General features: G+C 40.4%; 1 protein-coding gene and 1 long non-coding RNA gene across 19 annotated transcripts in view; one reads left to right on the top strand and one right to left on the bottom strand.

The window, feature by feature from the left end:
• LOC118280235 (protein diaphanous) overlaps positions 1-17,478 on the top strand; it is an 80,583-nt gene that overhangs the window by 10,019 nt on the left and 53,086 nt on the right. For 3 of the 11 annotated variants that reach the window (XM_050702026.1, XM_050702028.1, XM_050702029.1), the window contains one exon: positions 7,587-7,801. The exons of 6 other annotated variants lie outside the window; for them this stretch is intronic. In XM_050702026.1, coding sequence (XP_050557983.1) covers positions 7,736-7,801 — 66 coding nt within the window. In that variant the 5' untranslated portion in view covers positions 7,587-7,735. Of the gene's footprint in view, positions 1-5,298; positions 5,472-7,586; positions 7,802-17,478 lie in introns of those variants that run through there. 2 more of the 11 variants (XM_050702027.1, XM_035600151.2) reach the window with 2 other exon arrangements.
• LOC126912019 (uncharacterized) overlaps positions 1-17,478 on the bottom strand; it is a 111,205-nt gene that overhangs the window by 92,112 nt on the left and 1,615 nt on the right. The window contains exons 2-4 of one of the 8 annotated variants that reach the window (XR_007706626.1): positions 17,221-17,298; positions 16,830-17,112; positions 16,357-16,721 (exon numbers count right to left, since the gene is read on the bottom strand). This is a non-coding gene — a long non-coding RNA (uncharacterized LOC126912019). Of the gene's footprint in view, positions 1-16,356; positions 16,759-16,829; positions 17,113-17,153; positions 17,364-17,478 lie in introns of those variants that run through there. The other 7 variants (XR_007706627.1, XR_007706623.1, XR_007706630.1 and 4 more) reach the window with 7 other exon arrangements.

Genomic DNA, 17,478 nt, shown 5'->3' with positions numbered 1-17,478 from the left:
GAGTGCCCCCGCCAAGACGAGCCAAGCGAAGCGCAAGGGCATTACCTACCTTTTCTCGAAGCGGTTCGTCGTATTTTTGAACCTTCATAACTTCAGTGGTAGACTTAATAAACCTCTAAAGAAGTCCTAGAAAACTGAAATTTGGTATGTAAGCTAGTATTAGTACCCAAACCCCTTAAACTAGGGGGTGAAAGTTTGTTTCAGACTTCCGCAAATTTTGACAGTAGAGGTCTGAATGCGGCGGCGGAGAGGTAAATCTTTTGATAGCGTCGTATAAAAAGTGCTGCAGTGTATACGAAAATAATCCGAAAACCTCCTCACAACTTTCCCTCCCTCAACCGCATATATCATATAGCTCGCACTGTCAAAAAGTAATCAGATCTAGTGTGGAGCCAAGTTTGTAGGCGTGCAAACCGTAGACGTAACTAGCGAGTCGGCCGCGAGCTATATGGTCTCGTCTTGGCAACATTTAACATGAAATGTTGTTGTAGGTTTTAACAGTCTCGAACATTTATGTCATGGTGGTCCGGATGTTTAAGACGAACGCTTCTCATGTATGAGAGGTGAAGAAACTAGTGCGCCTCACCATCAACGATTACATCACTACTTACCACCAGGTAGGATTGTAGACAGACGTATTGATTCGAAACCTACCAACGGCAAGTACCAATGTGACTTTTTACCGAGTTATACGTACTTTCTGATTATTTAGACACCACTGGCAAACGGTGAAAGAAAACATCGTGCGGAAACCTGGGCTTATAATTTCTAATAATTATAAGTTTGAAATCGCCAACCCGCATTGAGCAATCGTGGTGATTAATGTTCAAATTTTCTCCGTGCGAGAAGAGGCCTTTGGTCAGCGGTGCTCACTAATAGACTGAACTAGGATGAACATTTAAGAGTTGACTGGTTAGGCATAGGCTGTAAAATATGGTCACTCATAGTTTAACTTCAAAATTACTGGACGTTTGACAAGAAAAGGTTCTCATAGTGTTGAGAGTGAGTGTCAGACTCTTATTTACTAAAAACCACCACGTTCCTACTCCTGCTTTTCGAACCGGAGCCCCGGTAAACCCGCTAGGTAATCCGCAGCTCCGGATCAGGCATCAGCCCTACTGGGCCTCATCTATGGTGGTCTGATGGCTCTTCGAGGCGCATGTGGAACGCCATGCGCCGTAGCTATCCACCGCTTGCGTTCACCTTTCATCCCCTTTGCGTGTCTGTCCATTAAATAGGCATAAAAAAACAAAAGAGTGTCGGGGCTTAATACCCCAGAAACTCCCAAATCTGTTCAGTGTTCACGCAACCGTTTTTAGAGCCTATTAATTAGGCTTTTAAGTCCCTAATCCTTTGCGTTATTCAGCCTCGCCCTGTCTATTCAAATTAGCACGCAAGGGTGTGGTCTGATGTCCAGTCTAGAATTTTAATTCGTTTTTATTATACACCGTTCTTTTTACAGTTTCAGTGTAGTTTTGGCAGTCATACTTTTAACCTCGTTGCGAAAAGTGGTTGGTTTTAATAGAAAAAAGGACCAATAGAAAACTGTTGAAGGCAAATCCTCCGCTAACGTCGTCGGTCACCGGTGACCAACACAGCGTTCAATGGGTTAAGGGTGCTTTTCCACCAGTTTCATTGTGATATTGTGATATAACTCTCAAATGGAGCAATCAGTTACAATACGGTTTTTTAAGTGTCAATGAATTTTCTTGCAGTGGTTTTTTTCTTAGCTATGTTTTTTATGGTATATTTAAGCCAGTAAACGAGCGCACGTATCACGTGATGGTAAACAATCGCCGCCGCCCTTGGACTCCCGAAACACCAGAGGCGTTTCGGGAATATAAGGGTATGTTTCAAGAGTAGGTGTCATAAGTGTGAGAGAACCATGCTTCAGCACAAATAGGCCGGCTTGACCGGAGTGATACCACGGCCTCACAGAAACCCGACGTGAAACAACGCTTGAATTGTGTTTCATTGTGAGGTGGCCCAATTACCTATTTTTCCAATATCCCCAATGCCCAAATCTTCAAACTCTTAAGTTGCCTAATAGGCTGGCAACGTTCCTGTAACACCTCCTAAACACCAGAGTGTTTCGGGGGTCCATGGGCGGCGCCGATTGCTTACCACCAAGTGATCCGGCTGCTCGTTTACCTCTCATAAAAAAATCTTTAGGCTGAATAGCTTAATTTAAATTTTATGATAATTCGTTTCCTTTTTATGATAAAAACTCTGCGCTCTTTACAGAAAATTCTGAAAAGCCATACTTTACATAAAAACATAAAACAAAGCATCAAAGATAACATAATATTACTCGTATAACTACATTTTCCTGTAACCTAGTAGAGCTAATTACTGAACGTTTCAGTGAATTAGAGTAGATCATAGTTGTTAATTATGAGAGCGGCGCTGACGTCACGACACATTATGTCATTGGTTGCGCGCGCGCTTCCATGTAGTATCCCGTGCTAGTTCGTAAGGATTGGTACATAGTAGTGCGGAAAAATGACTATGATACAAGATAAAAGTATTTTGTTTACTAGCTATTTTGTTGCGGTGTCACCCGCTATTTATATTTTTTTTATGGAATAAAATAATCCAATGACTTCATTCGTCTTGTGCGAGGCGAGAGGGAGTGTCAGACTGACAAAAAACAAACGCCGTTCCTATTCCTGCTTTTCGATTCGGAGCCCCGGTAACAGTCCGCAGTACCGAATACCATTTTCCTTATGGTATAAACTTTTATAATAATTTTCCTTCGTGATTACCTTGTCGGTTTATTGGTTGTAGGTACAGGAATGATTAGCAAGGTTTCTTCGGTACAATGTCACTGTCAAGCACAGGAAAAGTCAAAGTATTATACATTTGACAGAGACCGGACAGCAGCGCTCTCTGAAACACCTGTACCCTTTACTGCGATCTCCAATCCGCTCATAATTGGACAGTGGACTGTCGCCCGCTGTTTATGAGGATTAGGAATCCCCATGGCAGTTGACTGACTCATAACGTAAAAACCAATATATTTGGCTTTACATTTCGTACCTGCCATCGTGCACTTCCGACAAAAATATCAATATTACTGTATCTTATTAATGTAAGCGTCCACAGGCCCGCATCGCGTACGTATCGTACGCATTCCGTATGACGTCATCAGTACGCATCGCATGTAGGCATTGCTGATGATGCGGTCCGTACGATGCGGATCAGTGGACGCAGTTGTATGAGTTTCTATACAAGACAAACTAAAATCCGTTGCGTGCGATGCGTCCGATGCGGCCCTATGGACGCGTACCTTAAGAATTCGTCTATCTAGACAACAAATATGTCCTAGGCCTTATAAATGCAGTGTATTTACAAAACATAGTAACCAAAATAATACCTCGGACTAATCTTACGCAATAATCTATCTCGATGACCATAATGTTTGTAAATAATTTAAGCCAGTTATGAAAATTTAGTTCAAAATAATTCTTGTTGCACACGGTTGTGTCTATGTGTCTAATAGCGAAAATAATGAGTGTATTGCCAAAAAGGAGTGTGATATTTGACATTTGGAGTAGAAAAACGACATTTTTCGTATGTTTTTTGAAAGTTTTTTTCGAAAAAATACGCTTTTTTCGTATTCGAAAGTGATTTTTAAAGTTAGTTTTCGTATTTTTTGGTAGATAAATGATATGTTTTAAGTGTTTTACTGATGGTTAAAAGTATTTTTGATAGTTTTCTTTGTTAAGGAATGTTTTAAAAGCCATATGGCATCACGCTATTACACTTGGGGACCGAGCACGCGTGTGAAATCGTTGGTAAGAGATAGTGCGCTAATATACTGACAGATTTTATGATTAAATTGTACTGTAGTCGTATTTTAATGCACTAACATTACCGATGTCTTAAGAAAAATCTATAGTAGTAGTAGGTATATGTAGATAGAATCATATAAACATAATTTAATAAGTGCTGGGTTGATACCACGGCCTCACAGAAAACCGACGTGAAACAGCGCTTGCGTTGTCTTTCGTTGTGTTACTGAGGTTGCCGGAGGTCCAATTATCCCTCTTCCCAATCTTCTTAACCCCCGATTCCCCAACAACCCTTAAATTCCTAACTCCCATAAAGCCAGCGACGCATTTGTAAAGCCTCTGGTGTTTCAAGTGTCCATGGGCGGCGGCGATTGCTTACCAGGTAATCCGTGTGCTCGTTTACCGGCTTATACGGCATACCAAAAAAAGCAAAATGAAATTCGTGGGTTAAGAACTAGAGTAGCGTAAGGGCAAAATCTCTTTTTTTTTCACCATTCGCTTTTTCAATCCCCATATTTGTATGTGCCGAAAAACTGGAACGATGTAGTGTGTAGATTGCTTAGTACAATAACAACGCATAAAAAAGAAGTTTGTTTAGCGTCCATGGGCGGCGGCGATTGCTTACCAGGTAATCCGTGTGCTCGTTTACCGGCTTATACGGCATACCAAAAAAAGCAAAATGAAATTGATCTCGATTTTTATATACATTTTCTCTGCTCCCCAAGTTTTTTAGTGTGATGTTGAACAGCTTATAACCTTGTTCAAAAATAGGATAGTGAGATGCATAAACTATTATAAAAATTAGACTGTTATTTTTAGAGATTTCGGCGTGCATGCGTTACGAATTTTCCGTTTATATATTTGCCTATAAATAATTACCATTAACACCTGTAGAAAAAGAGCGTGCTCCATTTTAAAATGGCATACACTTTAAACATTTCTACAACTCCTTTGGTGTTGTTGGTTAATGGGTATCGCTAATAGCTTATCAGTAGGCCACAGTCTCTGCCTGTTTCCTTAAAAAAATCGTAATTTCTCCCGCCTTGGGCGAGGCGAGAGGGAGTATCAAACTCTTACTGACTAAAAACCACCCCGTTCTTACTCCTGCTTTTCGAGCCAGAGCCCTGGTAACCCCGCTAGTAGGTAGTCCGCAACTCCAGATCAGGCATCAGCCCTAAAAGGCCCCAACTGTAGTGGTCTGATGGCTCATTGAGGCGCGCGCAGAAAGCGACGCGCTGCACGCACGGGTCAGATTCTGGTCGGCCTGTGAGCCAGCCTTGCTTGCCGTTCGCAGACCTGCACGTAATCTCCACTCTTGGAAGACGGATTGCGGATCTCAATCGGCTTTTATTGATCCCCGAAAAGAGTGACAAATGAATCCCACTCTGTCGGCTTATTTCGAAATCTAGTACAAAAATACACAGAAATCTAAGTTCAAACTAATAATATACATTCCAATGTCTTTATCTTTTATCGCATTGATAAGGCTATCAATGAAACCATTTCAATTTGTATTTTTGTTTAAAATAGACGCTTAGTTAGTGACCAAAACAGTTCCCAACTTAGTAAATAAAGAAATTGACCATATAAATCCAGTGTTAGTGTAGAAGATCATATTAAAATCGGTGCAGCGGTTTTGCAGATCAGTGCCGAAGTGCTGAAACTTGGAGTGTGTTTGTTAGTGATAAAATGTTTTAATCGTTGTGATATCGGTGTTTTTAATTAGTATCTTTGTCCTTAAGTTAACCTTAGTTTAATTCTCACAATGCATCGAAAATCACATTGACTGAATTTTTATTTACGTTCTTAAAGTGTTCCTAACTTTTCATCAGTTAATAACCGTTTACATTCCACTGCTGGACTATGAGCCTCCTCTACACAAGAGGGTTTGCCATAATCTGTACGTTTGCAAGTCAGGTTAAAGTTGTAAAGTATATCAGAGAGCGCTGCTGCCTGGTTTCAGTCTAGTTCCTCAGAGGACTTTTACCAGAGGAGAATTCTTATTTCGCCTCTTCGTAATGTTCGCAGTAGTAGCACGGAGTCTGGAATTGTGTCCAGTACGTGGCAATAGGCTCACCCTCTATTACGTGTGACTTACGAGATCAAAGACAGTCGTTCATGTCCCTGGGACGCGCCGGACTTCAGTATTCCGGTGTTTTCATGGTTGTATCTACTGTAGATCCTGGTGCACAGGAGTTGCAGCGGTATGGGAGGTTGTGGCGGGTTTGTCACAAAAAAAAGTAAAGGACAATAATAATATTATTCGTATTGTAAAGTGGATTTTAAATGAGTCATACATAGGGTTATAATTCTGTTATCTCTATAACATGGTTTTTAATTAACTTGAAGTGTTTTAGTGTTTCAATGTCACGTTTATTAACTACTGAGATATAAGGCTATCTTTTCACATGATAAGCTAGTTACATTGGAACATTTTAAACATTTTGGTTAAAGGTTTTGTTTCTTCAATACCTCTACCATGAGTTTTTTGTTCCACAGGTGATCGGTAGAGGCGTTGTAAAATTTGCCATACAAAAAATGTACGTCGTCGCTAGCGACTATCGTCAAATACTATTGCTTCAAACTCATGGTAGAAATACTGTACTACTCGTATGATCGTTGTCCCAAATATCTCTCTCTTTTTAGTCTGTGATTCTGATCATCAATTGATATCTTAAACACACACAATTCAGGGAACTAAGAGTGAGCCATCAGACCACCACAGATGGGGCCCAGTAGGGCTGATGCCTGATCCGGAGCTGCGGACTACCTAGCGGGTTTACCGAGACTTCGGCTCGAAAAGCAGGTGTAGCAATGGGATGGTTTTTTGTCAGTACGAGTCTGACACTTCCTCTCGCCTCGTCCAATGTGAGAGAAGTAATTGGACGATTCCCGCCTTAAAAAAAGGCTACCAAGAATCTACATCTTACAGTTCTTTTTAGTATTATTGCGTTGTGTTTCGGTTATCACAGATGTCTATAGATCCCTCTCCTTCAAAGGTCGGCAGTGCACTTATAACCTCTGATGTTGTCGAGGTCTACGCGGCTGTACTGATCAGTTCAGTGATCAGCTAAAAATGGAAATTAGGAAATGCAAATGATTTTCACATTGATCCAATTATTTCCTCTGATTTTGGGTTGATGATAATTATAGCGAACTGGGAGGTATCGCAAATCGGATAGATTAGAGAACACGTTCACACACTACTTACTATATGTATTTTTTTCACAGAAATGCCATTTTTAACTATAAATGAAATTACGTATTCGCCGTTTACCAATGAACGTAATCTAAGATTAAACACTTTTGGATAACCACTGCTCTAGTGTATTTTTCCACCAGAGGTGTGCTATGCTACGTTGCTGTGAATGCGTTTGGTTTTCACCAATCTTATTCATTGGTACACATAGCTTAGCACAGTTGGAAACGGGTTCAACTAAGTTATGTTTTTTATATGGAAAGATACGTGATGGATTCTCTTCTATCAATACGTCGCATATTCGAGCAGCGCATCTTCCTCGCACAGCTACATAGCTTAGTATCGGTGGAAACTGTCACATAGTTTCACAGCTTAGCTGTGACACCTCCGTATCATAGCTACATAGCACATTTGTTATGGGAAAGCACCCGTAGTCAAGTTCTTAAGTACACTCATCCATCACTATCATAATCCAAGGGTATGCATTGTTAACAGTTTTACACCAAGGTCAAATGTCCAAGCAGATAGTTTCTCCGAAATTGCTAAATCGATTTCGATGCGGTTGATCATTAATTACGTTACTCTTATCTCAGGTATTTAGATAGGCACCACTGACTGCTAAGAACGATGGAGTGTGTAAAAAGTGAAATAAAAAGTGTTCCTAAACTGAGTTTGAGTGTGAAAAAGTGAAAAAGAAAACAGTGAAAAGTGGGTGCAATGTAAAAAAAACAGTGAAGGAAAAATGAGTGAGAGAAATTATAATAGCTTGCCGCGTCTCAAAAGAAGGGAGACTTGGCGGAAAAGGGGGGTAAGAAATGTTTTTGATGTTGTGACGTCACGCTTTTAATGTTGTGTTCGTTTTTCGCTTAGAATTGTAAGATTTTTTTAACGAACTAACCAGCTGATTGGATGACCTCAATCGCTAAGTCAATGACAGTTTATAAGAAGTGGGTGCGGAGATTTTTTTATCGCGATGATTTCATGTTCTATTACGAGTTTGCTTTACGTTTAAAGTAGTGAGAGATCTGATTGGTTGGTTTATTCGAGCCGGCCTATTAAAGAGCCGAACGCGCTCTCGTTTTGATTACGTAAACGTAAAGCAAACTCGTACTAAGGGTACTGAAGTACATACATACATACATATCGTCACGCCTTTAATCCCCGAAGAGGTAGGCAGAGGTGCGCATTATGGCATGTAATGCCTCTGTGTACACCCTCTTTTCACAATTTATGTAGTAAGTCCCATGTAATAGGTGGTGGTGGTGAGCCTATTGCCATATACCGGGCACATTTCCAGACTCCGTGCTACCACTGAGAAATTTTCGAAAAACCGAAAAAAGCCCAGTATTACTTCGCCCGACCCGGGAATCGAACCCGAGACCCCTTGCCCGGCAGTCGCACTTGCAACCACTCGGCCAACGAGGCAGTCACTCGGCCAACGAGGCAGTCAGGGGTACTGAAGTCTGGTATTTTAAAGTTCTTCTGCAACATGGGTGCGTTTAATATATTGTTCTTTATGGGAATCCAATCTTCGACAAGTTGCGTAGCAGCCGGTAGCCCAGCTATTGAGCTAACCGTCCAAGCACTTAAGAGATAAAAAAAATCGACTTCAAAAAACCAAAAACAAAAAGTAAAAAGCTAAATTGACTATTATAAGTAGATACTGATAGGTTATATACCCACCGATAGGTTAGAAGTTCGGTCTTATAAGAATTTTCGAAAATCGGTCCACAATTGGTGGTTGAAACGACTCCTTCATTTTTTTTTTAATTAGTAAAAATATCATTATATCTCAAAAAGGCAAACCTATTTACCAGGTTTGTTAGTTTCCGATAGTTATGTTAAAAACTAATAAACATGGTAAATGTCCCGTTGTAAGTTCTATTGATATTTCCAGTGACCATGTCACTTTAAAAACTTATATGTTAAAAATAAATATAAAGAACTAACAAAATAGAGTTGTTTTCATACTGCAACATGTTTCTGATGATGGCAATATAGGTGTTTTGTTACTAAATGTACTGTTGAAGTGATTTTTCTAAGATTATGCATGAACTTGTATCGATGAGATCACTTTATGAAATCACTCTAGGTCAGTGTCACCCAGTCAACCAGTTTGCGTAGGATTGTTTGTTTTTTAACGTATATTTTTTTAATTCTATCTGTACCCGTGAACTAGTATTTATTAATGTTGATGACTGCACCGTTGGGGTGTTGCAGGTTCGATTCCCATGCCAGTCAAAATGTGATAATGGCAGTTCCTGATGAAAATGACCGTTATTAGCTCGGAGTCAGAAGGTTTGGTGGTGTTTCCACCTTCGTGCCTCGGAAAGCACGTAAAGCCGTTGGTCCTACGCCTGACTTCTCTCCGATCGTGTCTGTCCCATCGGGTTTAGAGAATGAGGGAACAGAGAGTGCACCTGTGTTTGAGTATAAGTTCTCCTGCGTAGTGGGCTAGTTTGGTTAGACCGACTGGTCACTGGCCACCGTGATCGTAATCGATCGGGAGGTAATATTAATGTCAATCCAACATTAATATAACACATATATCGCACATATCGTCACGCCTTTAATCCCCGAAGTGGTAGGCAGAGGTGCACATTATGGCACGTAATGCCACTGTACAATGTACACCCACTTTTCACAATTTATATTGTGAGTCCCATCCATGTAATAGGTGGTGAGCCTATTTATCTTTACTCATATCTATACTCATATTATAAAGCTGAAGAGTTTGTTTGTTTGTTTGTTTGAACGCGCTAATCTCAGGAACTACTGGTCCAATTTGAATAATTATTTTTGTGTTGGATAGCGCATTTATCGAGGAAGGTTATAGGCTATAAATCATCACGCTACGATCGATAGGAACCGAGCAGAGCGGGTGAAACCGCGCGGAAGTAGCTAGTTTTATTATATGGTTACTAGCTGACCCGGCAAACTTCGTACAGCCTCAAACATTTTTTCTCACCTTTTAAACCTGCCTTGCATTTATATAAATCAGGGATGCACAGACTTATTAAGACTAGGGGCCACTCGGACAAATTATGAACGGATTGCGGGCCGCCAGAAGTATAGGTAATTAAAGACAATAAAGAATTGATATCTCCTTCGTTGAATTTGTTGCGTAAGTCTTGGTCGTTTTGAATGTTTTTTTCTGGAATAGAAATGGTTTTATTCTGGAATAGAATTTAATATTTTTCGATTGTACGAGAGTAATATTTTTACTGTCAGCGGGCCACCAGGATTCGACCCGCGGGCCGCGGTCTGTGCATCCATGATATAAATAATTCAAGACCAACATTTGCCAAATCGGTCTATCCGTTCTCGAGTTTTAGCGAGACTAACGAACATCAATTGATTTTTATATATAGAGATATAAAGATATATTAATATAACCTATGGGAAAATTTGTTTTCTTGAATTATGTTCTTGATAATGTTTCCGAACACATACGAATTTTAAGCCAAAATTTACGTAAAGGAAATGCCAGTCAGATCCTCCACCTCCTTATTAGACTGCCATTTTTAATTATACTAGTGGTCGCCTAGTGGCCGAAATTCGACCATATATGATTTAATTTACAATACCACTTAACGTACGTTGAAGGATAATTTTTATTTAATTCAAACTGTTTTATAAAACTCTTTTCATATGAGACGTGAGAATATCATCGCAATGTCTATCGATTTTGACGTTTTGTCAAATACGATCAGATACTATGCATGTGTGTGTAATGTTTTATTTATTGATTTAATGTACTTTATAAGCATTATTTTTGAAAAATATTAGCGCTATGCACTTCTCCTACACATAAACTATAAGTATACCAAATTTTATGCTCCTACGTCCGCGCAATTTTCGTAAAATGTGGTCCAAAGTTTTTGCATCACGTATTAATATATAGATTATTCCATCCATTTTTAATTTTCAGCTGAAAATTCTTCATTAAGTCCCAAGACATCAAACTCGTAACTGATTAGAAATCGGTGCAGCCAGTGCCGGCGTAAGGGCCACTGGTACCCCGGGCGAAAATATTGTGGCGCCTACTTGAGGGAAGCAATATCAAGTGTTAGTTTTTTGCGGATCCCATCGGAGGCGGCATCGGTGCTCCCCAGAATTTGTCGCCCTGGGCCATCGGCCTATGACGCCCCCCCCTAACGCCGGCACTGGGTGCAGCATCAATAAAAATAGGCAATAAAAATATTTGGAGCCCCGTTTCGCACATGAACACGGGGCCGCCGAGCTCCCAGACATTGCCCTATAAATGAGCATGTCCCAAATTTTCAACACATCACAATGGCAATATCAATAGCACATAATGGCTTATACAGGGTGTAGTTTTGAAACCACAACTCGGGGGCATGTCACAGTAGTCATAAATGTTCGATTTAAAATAAGGTTTCTGGTCAATAGGTAAAAACACGGCTATAATAAATTATTTAAGTTTGGCAGTATGTATTTCAGAATAATCCGTCAAAAAAAGGTTTTTAGGGAATTGGTAATAATATCAAATACGTGTTTGAGTTTGTGTGTGTAATGCAGCGTTTTAAGCTAGTTACATAACGTTAGAAATGTGATATGCGTAGTTCTCACTTACGGATTTCGGTATTTTACAAAAAAATGGCCTCCATTTTTTTATTGATTTGGTCTGTGAATCGATACCCGAGTTACCTCCTTGAATGTTTCTCGGCTTCAAAACGACACCCTGTATAAATCTTGGCCTAGTTTAATTACAATAGGTATATCCTAGGTGCGTCCTAGGTCATACGATCAGTATGCCGCTCACATCTGGCGCGGAAGGTCGGAGGCATGAGGTAGACGGCATTCCGTGTATATTTTAGCCATGTTGGTGTTATTGGCGCCTCGCTGACAGGTTCTTTGGGCTTGGTTTTGATGAGAAAATGAACAACACTCACCACCGTCACTCCCTTTATCAGGCAGAGGTGCACATTATGGCACGTAATGCCGCTATGCAATGTACACCCACTTGCCACCATTTGTGTTAAGTCCCATGTAAAAGGGGGTGAGCCTATTGCCACATACTAGGTACAATTCCAGACTCCGTGCTACTAGTGAGAAATTTTTGACCGAAAAAAGCTCAGTAATACTTTGCCCGACCCGTGAATCGAACCCGATGAGAAAAATACTATGAATAGTCCAACTATTGCAATGAGGGCTTTTTCATGCTGACCAGGTGAAACCAATGAGGCGTGACGCATGAGGCTTGTTTGGCCAATCACTGTAGCTGTCAAAAATTTTGTGTCCAATGGGGTGATACGTGACACCAACTAAAAGTCTTGAGGTATGAATAAAATAGTCGAATGGGCCGGCTCCACCGGAGTAATACAACGGCCTCACAGAAAACCGACGTGAAACAACGCTTGCATTGTGTTTCGTTGTGTGAGTGAGGTTACCCGAGGCCCAATTCCCCCTTCCCAATCTTCCCCATCCCCATTCCCGAACAACAACCCTTAAATTCCTAACTCCCAAAAAGCCGGTAACGCACTTGTAAAGCCTCTGGTGTTTCAAGTGTCCATGGGCGGCGGCGATTGCTTACCATCAGGTAATACGTCTGCTCGATTACCGGCAAGTCCCATAAAAAAAAAGCGCAACTGCGCAACTCGAGGGGACTCGTGGTTTTGATTAGCGGATTAGGTACAATAAAAGGATTTTTCAGTTTTCTAAAATTCTCAGTAGTAAGTACTATTGAGTCCAGAATGGTGATACCCTCTTAGTATGAGTTTACTTTACGTTGAACGAAAACGAAACGAGTGCACGTTCGGCGCTTTGATTGGCCGGCTCGAATAAACCAACCAATCAGAGCGTCGAACGCACTCTCGTTTCGATTACTTTAAACGTAAAGCAATCTCGTACTAAAGGTACTGAACGTGATAATAATAATTTTCGCTCTTTTAACTACATGGCATCTTACATTATTTGCAATTTTGACGACGTTTTCGTGGTATATATAATTTGTAGTAGGTTATAAACCACTACTAAGAAATATTTTTTATTGGCATCAAAGCACGAATAAATGTCTTTTGAACTGACAGAAATAATCTCATGATTCTTAGAAATTTAAGAAATAGATTTCAGACAGTAGGTTGAATACCTACTTGTTGTTGGTATATCGAAGTATGAAAATAAATATAAAACAAATTATTGAAGAATTAAACTTTTGATTATAAATAGGTATTAGTCACGAATGAATTGCCCATAGGGATGATGACGGGGTATGAAAATTAAAAATCTATTTACTCCATAAGTTAGGCAATGAAAAAATATTAGACGTATTTCAATCAAATCAACTTTAGGAATGGGACATTACGCGATATTTCAAATCAAAAGTATTTGTTTCCGAAAATAAAAAATACGTGTCTAATATATTGAAATAACCCACAAGATAGATATTAGAACAAAAAATTGTCATCAACCCTTGCTGATACCCATTTACATAACTACTGGAGGTTAACGCTGTAGCTCTTCCAGCTGGAAACAATAGGAACGCAGTGGTTTTTCGTCAGTAAGAGTCTGACATGACATGACAGTCTCACCTCATCCAAGGTGGGAGACCATTGGATAAATTTGTCCCACTCAAAAACATGTTGTATGTATGCTGTGTATACGTTTATTTCTATTGAAATTATTTTGTAGCGCTGGGAATAGAAAATAGCGAGACGCTCTGACCCCAAAACGCTTTCAATAAAGAAGAGGATACTCGTACTAATAAAATACAGTATAATAGAATTTTATTTGACAACTACGACCACTGAAGTGGACTAGAAATATTTCATTGTAAAACCGCTTCATGGTGGATATCCCACCCACTTGCACGAAGCGTTGCTGTTCATGATTCATTGTGCGAACTGCTAACGGGTGGAATTCTTTGCCAGAGTCTGTGTTTCCTGATGAGTATAACCTGGGTATTTTTAAGGACTGAGTAAATAGTTTGCTTATGGGCAGACGTGCTCCATCGTAGGCCGTACAATTGCTTACCGCCAGGCGAGATAGTGGACAAACAGCGGCCCGTCAAAAAGAAACAGCGCGAATTTGGCTCGAGTGTCAAGTAAAAATAAAATGTGTATAGGGGCAAAATGTCATCGTCACCATCAGCAACATTAACCCACTAAGTACAACCACTGCTGAATGGTGGTGTCTCAGGCTTTTGAGTTAGTTCGCCGAAATCCCTATTCTTCACGTTTGGAAAATGGCTTGGGGATCGTAATGATTGTGAGACGGCGAAAATCAACTAAACGAGTGTCACTAGTTTAATCTATGTTGTTGACATCACTAGCTGTCATGTTGACACTGTCAGCTGTCAAAAGTGACAGATAGGACATTTTCCCGCGCTAAGAGATGTAACGGTCTATTGGAAGTTGAATGCTTATGCATACGTTTTTTTGTTAGATCTGTTGCTAATAAACTTTTAAAACTGTTTAAATATTGAGGTTTATTGCAATAATTGCTCTATATTGGGCATGCCATACCTGTCCCCCATTGAGGTAGTCAGAAACAATGTCATATTCCGATAATAAGGTCTTCTAAAAAAAAAACTTAGCATTAGCTAAAATTTTTTTTACAAGATTTTAGTCATTCTGCATTTGAATACAAATTTTTATTTTATTGCATTAGTGGCCATTTAATCAATGACTCACTAATTAATTCCAAAATTTTAAACTCGGAAGTAGCAAAGGAATGCAGTCGGGAAAACTAGTTTTTTTTTTTCTAAAACACCTATATTGTTCACTGTGTGTTTGATAGACACTCGTGATTAATGAAATACGACTTTATTGCTTTTGCGATAGAGTTTGTTATGGGTTAGTTTGAACAGTTGTTGTACAGTGTGTTTAGAAGTTTGACCTTATGTCAGTCACGACACGATAGTTTGTAGGCTTGTCGTTTTACATAGAACTTCTATAGCATTTCAATCGCGATATCTTAGCCTTAGTAAAATTAGATTTTTCTGTTTCCGTAGTAATTTAGATAAATACTTAGTTTAAATTTTTCCAATAAAGTTCTAAGCAGGGGTTCCTTTCCCAATTAGATCTGTTAGCCACAAAAAGGCTTTTTTAATTTTTTTGAGGGGGGAAAATCATCCAATGACTTCTCCCGCCTTGGACGAGGCGAGAGGGAGTGTCAGACTCTTACTGACTAAAAACCACCCCGTTCCTTTTCCTGCTTTTCGAGCCGGAGCCCCGGTAAACCCGTTAGGTTGTCCGCAGCTCCAGATCAGGTATCAGCCCTGCTGGGCACCATCTGTGGTGCTCTGATGGCTCTTTGAGGCGCGGAACGCGACTCGCCGCACGCACGGGTTTGTTTCTGTTCGGGCGGTGAGCTACCCCTACTCGCCGTGCGCAGGTCCGTACTTACGGTGGCCGGAGATCGTCCCGCGAGCCACAAAAAGCCCTGGAGTTGCGGACTGCCTAGCGGATTACTAGGGCTCTGGTTCGAAAAGCAGGAGTAGGAACGCGGTGGATTTTAGTCAGTAAGAGTTTGATACGCCTCGCCCAAGACGAGACGACACAAGACATTGGATGATTTTCGCATCTCAAAATAAAGTTTGTGTTGTACTAGATATAGTACTATACTAAAAACAATAATTGAGTTCGTGTATTAAATTCACGTGTTTTCACAAAGACAAAACGAAGTAATCATATCTGCAATATTATCTTTATCTATAAAATTTTATATTTTATTTTATATATTATTATATAAAAATCAATTGCTGTTCGTTAGTCTCGCTAAAACTCGAGAACCGCTGGACCGATTTGGCAAATTTTGGTCTTGAATTAGTTGTGGAAGTCCAGGGAAGGTTTAAAAGGTGGGATTAAAATGATTGAGGCGATACGAAGTTTGCCAGGTCGGCTAGTCTGTTATAATTTTGTAACTACAGTAGAACTCCAATTATCCGAATTAATGGGGACCGGGACCCATTCGGATAATCAAATATTCGGTAAATCGGATTTAAAAAAAAAATGCCATTGAAGAGAATAAAAGCTACGTTTTGATATTGTACTATTTTTTTATTGAATTAAATTGCGGGGGAAGTCAGTGTAGGCAACAACGGCAAGTTAAGACAAGTCAAGTCAAGACTTGACGCGCAAACACTGGCTTCGCGGGGGGGGGGGGAAATAATATCGCACTTACTTTTTTTGGACAATTTTTGTGATTCGGATAATCGGCGATTCGGATAGTCGGAGTTCGGATAATTGGAGTTCTACTGTATTACAATTTTAATGTAACGTAACATGTTACATTACCGCGGTCGCTTAGTCTGAATTTTATATTTTGATAATGGCTATCAGTTTCCTCTATTCCTTGATTAAATAATCCCACAATGCATGTGTCGCCTGGACAGTCAACCTCGCTACATCCTTGTTGACTGGACATCTACACTACATGAGCTGTTGTTTACATGTGAACATTAGCTCATGACGATACCTAAGTACGTGTGTCGCCTGGACAGTCAACCTCGCTACATCCTTGTTGACTGGACATCTACACTACATGAGCTGCTGTTTACATGTGAACATTAGCACATGACGATACCTAAGTACGTGTGTCGCCTGGACAGTCAACCTCGCTACATCCTTGTTGACTGGACATCTACACTACATGAGCTGCTGTTTACATGTGAACATTAGCTCATGACGATACCTAAGTACGTGTGTCGCCTGGACAGTCAACCTCGCTACATCCTTGTTGACTGGACATCTACACTACATGAGCTGCTGTTTACATGTGAACATTAGCACATGACGATACCTAAGTACATGTGTCGCCTGGACAGTCAACCTCGCTACATCCTTGTTGACTGGACATCTACACTACATGACCTGCTGTTTACATGTGAACATTAGCTCATGACGATACCTAAGTACATGTGTCGCCTGGACAGTCAACCTCGCTACATCCTTGTTGACTGGACATCTACACTACATGAGCTGCTGTTTACATGTGAACATTAGCTCATGACGATACCTAAGTACATGTGTCGCCTGGACAGTCAACCTCGCTACATCCTTGTTGACTGGACATCTACACTACATGAGCTGCTGTTTACATGTGAACATTAGCTCATGACGATACCTAAGTACATGTGTCGCCTGGACAGTCAACCTCGCTACATCCTTGTTGACTGGACATCTACACTACATGACCTGCTGTTTACATGTGAACATTAGCTCATGACGATACCTAAGTACATGTGTCGCCTGGACAGTCAACCTCGCTACATCCTTGTTGACTGGACATCTACACTACATGAGCTGCTGTTTACATGTGAACATTAGCTCATGACGATACCTAAGTACATGTGTCGCCTGGACAGTCAACCTCGCTACATCCTTGTTGACTGGACATCTACACTACATGACCTGCTGTTTACATGTGAACATTAGCTCATGACGATACCTAAGTACATGTGTCGCCTGGACAGTCAACCTCGCTACATCCTTGTTGACTGGACATCTACGAGTGTCGCCT

This window comes from Spodoptera frugiperda, chromosome 21, assembly GCF_023101765.2.
Source record: "Spodoptera frugiperda isolate SF20-4 chromosome 21, AGI-APGP_CSIRO_Sfru_2.0, whole genome shotgun sequence".
NCBI classification, from domain to species: domain Eukaryota; kingdom Metazoa; phylum Arthropoda; class Insecta; order Lepidoptera; family Noctuidae; genus Spodoptera; species Spodoptera frugiperda.
Note: the sequence above shows the minus strand (reverse complement) of the source record. Positions and strands in the feature narration are given on the sequence as shown.